The 6,698-nt window shown below is 37.3% G+C and overlaps 1 protein-coding gene across 1 annotated transcript; it reads right to left on the bottom strand.

Moving 5' to 3' along the window:
* Nucleotides 1–637: 637 nt before the first annotated feature.
* On the bottom strand, nucleotides 638–1,945 carry LOC144703198 (BURP domain-containing protein 3-like). The gene is made up of 3 exons (XM_078575311.1): nucleotides 1,860–1,945; nucleotides 1,656–1,764; nucleotides 638–1,574 (listed from the first exon to the last, which is right to left on the bottom strand). The coding sequence occupies exons 1-3, from the start codon at nucleotides 1,893–1,895 to the stop codon at nucleotides 751–753; spliced, it is 969 nt and encodes a 322-aa protein (XP_078431437.1). The 5' UTR covers nucleotides 1,896–1,945; the 3' UTR covers nucleotides 638–750.
* Between the last annotated feature and the right edge of the window lie 4,753 nt (nucleotides 1,946–6,698).

The following is a 6,698-nucleotide window of genomic DNA, read 5'->3' as shown; positions in this document are numbered from 1 at the left end:
CTTTTTAGATTCAAGTCCCAGTTTTCATTCAGCACGAATAACATCCCCTTTAATATTCATTGCCTGCACGTATTTTAAGCAACAAAAGATGGTAGAAACTGTGAAGGAAATTCTAATGGGGTCTGATCTTCTGTGTTTGGGGCAACCCCAGAAAACTTTGGCTGGACCCCACACATCGTAGTTCATCACGCTTTCTATCTTGGACGTGGTCGTATCTTGCTGCTCTATTTTCTACTTATGTAGCTACGTAAAATATATTCAAATTCACCTATTTTTATGTACTGAAAAACACATAAGAGACTTAAACTACGCTCCACTTTATCGACATCTAGAACACAATAAAGATACCATTTGAACAAGATTAGTTTTAGGCCTGTCAGGTCCAACCTGCTTGCACACAGATGCTCTCTTGGTAGCAATAGTAAGGATACAGCGCACCCTCGCCCGTGCGTCTCTCAGGCGCTATGTATGCACGCATTCTATGTATAACTACGGTCAAAATCTACCAAGTTTTTATAAAATGTATATTCAAATTGTAATGATTAGTTAGCCGGCTTCATAATCGTCTGCCCTTCCTGCCTAGTGTGTAACCTAGGGCATTCGGAGGGAAACGGATTGGGTCCCGTGATCGTTAGTAAGTGCACAAAGCAGTTGTATGTTTTTTCAGATAATACATGATTTAGTAAAGTATTTTAACGCAAGACAGACGTAGCGTGAAATTAGGGAAGTGTTTGAGCACACAAGTAAGTTCTAAGGACGCCGAGCCCAGACGATGCGATCTGCTGGCAGAAAGTGGCATACGGGGATCTTGCCAGGCTTAACCTTGAGCAGCTGAAAGGCGATGTGCTTTGGATTCCAGCTCGACGTGTCAGTGTGGCACACAGCTACGGCCTCCACCTTAGTACCGTCAGACGCCGCTAGGGATACCGTATAGGACTTGGTCGCGCGCGCGGTGTGACAATAGTACACGGCGTACGCGTAGCGCATAGGATGACAGACTACGGCATTTGTGCCGGCAATCGTCTTGACGCCAGAGGGCGATATAGCGTAAGCTTGTTTTGGCGAGTTGAGGTTGCTAATCTTGGTAGAAATCGCGAGAAGATTTTGAGAGCCGAGACTAGCCGTAGTGAAGTCTACCATCGACTCGAGGGATGTCACGCAGTATCTGTTCTCCCCTTCTACGCCGGGCTTCTCGCACATTCTCAAGGTCTTGCTGATGATAGCAGCCCTTTTGGACTTCGGATCAATATTGAGGCGGGTCAAGACCTCGGGTAGATTTGAAGATGAAAAAGGAAGTGATTCGACGACGGAACGCGGCAGGAATCTGCCGTTGGATATCGTATGCATGAAATGCACTTTCATCTTGGACCCGAGCACGAGGTCTTTCTCCAGGAAAAAGAGAGCCGTACCAGAGTGGTCATGGACCTGCGTTTCCGACGTTGCGTACCCAAAAGTAAAGGATGGCACGTTGTCGACTCCACCTACGGGCACTGTAATGGTTACCCCATCACTTCCTGGAGTTGGGACGACTACTCCGAAGCCCACGAATTTGGAAGACTTTGCAAGATTATCGTCTGCGATTCAGAAACTAATATCAGGATTCCAGAACAGACGCTAGAAAGGAACGTAATATGGTCGGGGGATAAGGAACGAACCCATCGGGAGAAGTTCGCGCAGCGCATCGGGGATGGGCGTGGCTGGGAGAAAAGTCTGCCAGTAGGTCAAAGCGGGCAAGATTCCACCAAGTACTCCTTGGACGGTCGCCTGCACAACCATTATGGTGAGTGAACGATACTGGTCAGCGTATTAGCACTGCAAAAGTCCTTCGAAGCGCAGAAACGTTTAAGCAGTAAACTCACTGCAACGAACAGCACAGCAATAATAGAACGGGCCATGGAGCAGTTCTCTAGACAACACGTCTAAGGAAGAAACCGGAATAAATTTCATGAACGATGTTAAGAATCTAGAGTTGCTTCCAATTTATAGGAAATTTAGTCCTCGCCACTAAGAGCCACATGTTGGCAGAGACTTAGAAGCAAAATGTTATTCTTCCTTGATATGCTATTAAGTGGAGCATTGATGACTGCGGGCACAAGTTTTCATGATTAGCCGCCATCACCTCGACCATGCGTCGTACGGGTATCGGGTTAGAAGAATCATGTCTAACTGCCGTGTTGATTATGGGCTTCATAAGAGTCCCCTCGTCTGTCTGCAATGCTATGCCTACAATCGGTGACGGGAAATAAGTTATTTTTCCATCCGCGACCTCTCATGAAATATGATCTCAACGGTTAATGTTTGGGACGCCATGAAAACGATGGTCTACATGCATCAATTATTGAAAACACAGCTCAGCTGATGAGCTGCTTTCAGTGATATGTCCTCGACCCTTAGTTGGCTGTTTTGTATAATCATCTAATTAACACTTGGATAAGATCTCTCCAATTAAAAAAATCAAAATGCTACTATATTTCACCTGTGCATACCAATAGTTTGCACCCACATTATTTCACATGTCTAGAGGTAAAGGCATAAGTGTTCAATACGGCCCTTCTGACGAATTTTAAATCAGCAACATGTCATATTCTCATAAAAAAGGTCAATTATTCAGAAATTTACAGAAAATTGGACGATGATGTGATCTTTGAGATTTTGTAAATCAGTAGAATTGACTTATCCTCGTGATGTCATTAGTCAACAGCGAATTCTATGGCACAACGTTTCAATATATGTCATATTCGTCCAATATGAATGGCTCTGTTGAATTTGCTTCCTGTCGCCATCACCTTACACGTGGTGCTGATGTGTATGGAGTAACACAAATCAGGACTGCTTGCAACATCGCCGATGGGATTTCTAACTCCACCCATCAATCAATCGCATTATTTTTTTAATGAACTAATTAATGCGTTACGACCTATTGCCCAATTAGAATCTTTACCGTCAACATTCGGGCCAAGACTAAAGTGACAGAGCATCCGAAATTCTAATTAGAACCACACTAACCTAATAAGACACGTCCAACATTCTGATGATAAAGTGATTTACAGAATGTTTATATTGTTATATTATACAAAGAGAGAGGATGGTCGAATAACCAAGTCAGTACAGTAGCGTTTCGCAAACTGTGATATCCTAAACCTCTATCCAATAACCCAAACAAATACAATACAGACAAATTGCCGAATTATACACAACACTGCTTTCATCATTCGCCAATTTAATGAAAATCCAACGTTGATTTAAAGTTCTAGGGTTTTGTTTATCAGTATTACAGATTTCCCGATTGATATCAAGAAGTCATCCTTGTGTCATGGATTTCAATTTACGATTGACATTACAATTTTCTGCCATGTTCACATGCCGTTTCCTATATCTTTTTGTTCGGACATTTAAATCGATGTTGGTCGGCGCTATTATACAAGATTTCCGTACACTTTGAATTCATCTACTTTGTTGGAACCTAACTCTCTTTTCCTCATAAACTCACAAATATAAGGGAAGAATAGGCACTCACTCTCACATAGGAGAGGAAGGTCTCACTCTCTTGGTTTCACACAGATAAAAGAAGAAAGAGCATCACAGCACACATTTATAGGCTTTTCCCCATAACTGCCTATAGACCTAACCTAGGCATGGGGACGAACAAGTCCAAGGACTTGGTCTTACTCAGCCCACTTCTCAAAAAATCTAGCTTTTGCCAGCTTTTGTCCTCCCTAGAGACCAGTCATCCATGCAGCTTTGGTTTCTTCCTTTACTCATTCAAAACCAAACCCCTTAAATAACTGAATTGAGATTATAGGGGAAAAGAAAAAGTGATATTTGAATACACATTGGGAAAGAATGATTACAGTGTGCGTAAACATGTACATAGATCAGCTGATAGCATTGCTGTAAACCCCCATGAATACCACACCATTTATAATTTGCGACCCATTATAAGCTTTTTTTGGTGAGACTTAATATGGGAAGACACATTGATTCATACTTTAAGTTGATATGACATACTTTCATTAAGAGAATATCCCAGTTGAGGAGACAACTTCGATTAGAACCAATATTCTGCTGAACCTAAGTATATTACATGGCTTAAAAGTGTTTTTTTTTACAAAGTTATGTTTTCTAGTAGTCAAAATTGTTATAAGGATACATCCTCATCAGATAAATTGGACTATTATATTTTTTTATTTTCAATGTGCGTCGATTAATAAGTGTGGAACTTTTATCATTGTATATGATTGCGTTTGGGCACTTAAAGCTTCGATCAAAACACCAGAATCAGTAGTCAAAAGTGATTTAAAAAATTAACTCTCCCTCACTTTCAAAAGTCTATTTTTTTTACCTCAATAATTAAATAATTGTCTATTTACCACAGAGAAAAAAATTGGGACTTTTTTACTGTTATATATAAAAATCAGAATGACTGGTGACATAACCAAATACTGGGGTAATAAAATTTGTTTGTGTATAGTTATGTCTCAAAAAATATATTCCCATGCAATTCATTGTGCGTATCACATGTAGTTCATAAAAAAATGGATACAGTGTTAGTTTATGAATACCGAGTGCCACCGTGTTTATGCAATACCAATGAACAAATATGTTCTCTATATACTGAGTGTTTGATAGTTTGTTATTTGGGCAATTACAAAAAGGTTAGTCTACAATTTAAGGTAGCTTCCTCCACAATAATGAAACATGTTTTTGATATTGAGGAATTTTTAAACTTTGCATGGTTTTATGTTTCCTCAAAAGAGAATGATATATCAACTATAGATTTTGCAGTAAGTTATTCATTTATGAAAATAATATTTGAAAAAAATAGATGACAACTGAAATATATTCATCAAAAAAACCAAACTATTTCTCATATTTAAATTAACTACTATCCTACTATAACATCAGACAGTGACGACAAATAACATGCATACACATCCATCATAATAACATTCACTTAAATTACATATATTAAAAAGTAATGGTTGTTTTATAAGTTAGAGTATGGATGCATTATTATTATGCCCTCTAAATGTCATTCACCACTAAACAAAACCGAAAATGAACAAAGGAACAGACAAAACATTGTGCCGTATCATATGTAACGTGAAAAATGTTAGTAATTCGATATAAAAAATGAACTACATTTCAGGAGAATAAAACTGGGCATTTTGTTATTTTAATACTATAAGCACATAAGAGAGTTTGAAAATTTTTTGAGAGTTTGAACAACATATGTAACCAAGATAAATGAGAACGATATGGCTTATACTGTAAATGTATATAACATGATGCAGATAATGAGTGATTCAATATTATTGTAATGAACTGAACTTATATTAAATATGTGTGCAATACTGTACAAGAAACAACCAGACTCAATGTAAAATGAAACATACTGACAATAAATTATTAATATCTATGGGATATTGTGGAGTTGCCTAAAACAGTAGTATACTTGTAATTTAAATATATATATGGTACCTCATAAGGCTGACAGCATTTTATCAAAGAGAACTGGCAGAAATGTAAAAGGATATGGATATATATAGTATTGCATTATTGGGTTATATGTATTTACTAGACTTTGCCTTCCCATTATGTTCTACTTCAGCTTTCCCAAAAATTAAGTGGTGAAATGAGTTGTAGTATCATATCCAATTTTAAATGCTAATATAGATTGTTTTGCTGGTTTTTACTCTTAACATTGCAAAGTTTCCCTTTAGTCATCGGTCAACAAGCCTCCCATTCTTCATTTATTTATAGAGCCATTCTCTAGGTCTGAAGTAATTTCACTATGTTCACCCTTGAAACAACTGAGAAAAATAAGGTGGAAAACTGTAACCTTTGCAAGATGTTAAAAAAACTATGATGGTATAGGAAATTTATGAGTTTTAAAGTGACAATCTATCCATTTTAGATAAATCGAAATATCACAACTATTAGTGAACTGGATAGGCTAGCGTCCTCCATATGGATTTTAAATTAATTAGTTCTTAAATGTGTAGAAAGTACTTGTAAGAGAGCGATAGGAATTTAATGCCGCTTCAAAGGCATGTAATGCTATATATTAAACACAAAATATGTAATACTCCAGAAATATATGGTTCACACAATACAGTTATAACTTCATAGATATTCAGCCATACATAAATCGAGTGGGTTGTTGATTTACACTGAGATAAGTCAAATATTGCATAAGTATTAACTCCAGATTGTGACATGATATTTAAACACAATTTCATAATTAAATAATGGCAGTAAAATGATATTTCTTCATTATTCTAAGATAAGTAATTTTGGAAATATGAGAATAAGACATTGTGTTTCTTCTTGGTAAATTGTTTTAAAAAACTGAGGTTTATTGAGTTTGATGGTTTTTTTTTGTGCCTTTAGTGTTATTACCTAGAAGAATCAATTCAAACTGTATTTCTGATATTTTAAGGTCTATGTGGAAGTTGTGCAGCGATATGTCAATTTGTGCCTGTACTAGAGAGTCCAATAGCAAATACCTAGTTCTGTTGTTAGGACCGCTTAATAAACTGATGGACTTGTAGGCATTTCCCCTCTTAAGAATGTGATTTTTTTTGGTGAATTCTGTTGGCTTTTCTAGGTTTTATTTTATTGCTTTCCTCGTGTAGGAAGTCCTTCTAGCTGACTATTTATGATAAAATTTTAAATGACATCTTATTCTGATGAAA

The sequence above is a fragment of the Wolffia australiana genome, chromosome 5, assembly GCF_029677425.1.
Source record: "Wolffia australiana isolate 7733 chromosome 5, ASM2967742v1".
Lineage (NCBI taxonomy): Eukaryota > Viridiplantae > Streptophyta > Magnoliopsida > Alismatales > Araceae > Wolffia > Wolffia australiana.
This window is presented reverse-complemented; position numbering and strand designations above follow the sequence as displayed.

Bases quoted from the DNA above. Each gene is read 5' to 3' on its own strand.
- LOC144703198 (XM_078575311.1), bottom strand. From the start codon at position 1,895: ATGGCCCGTTCTATTATTGCTGTGCTGTTCGTTGCA. The intron at 1,765-1,859 runs GTGAGTTTACTG...ATGGTTGTGCAG, and splicing joins TTGCTGTGCTGTTCGTTGCA to GCGACCGTCCAAGGAGTACT. The intron at 1,575-1,655 runs GTTCGTTCCTTA...TCTGAATCGCAG, and splicing joins GCGCGAACTTCTCCCGATGG to ACGATAATCTTGCAAAGTCT.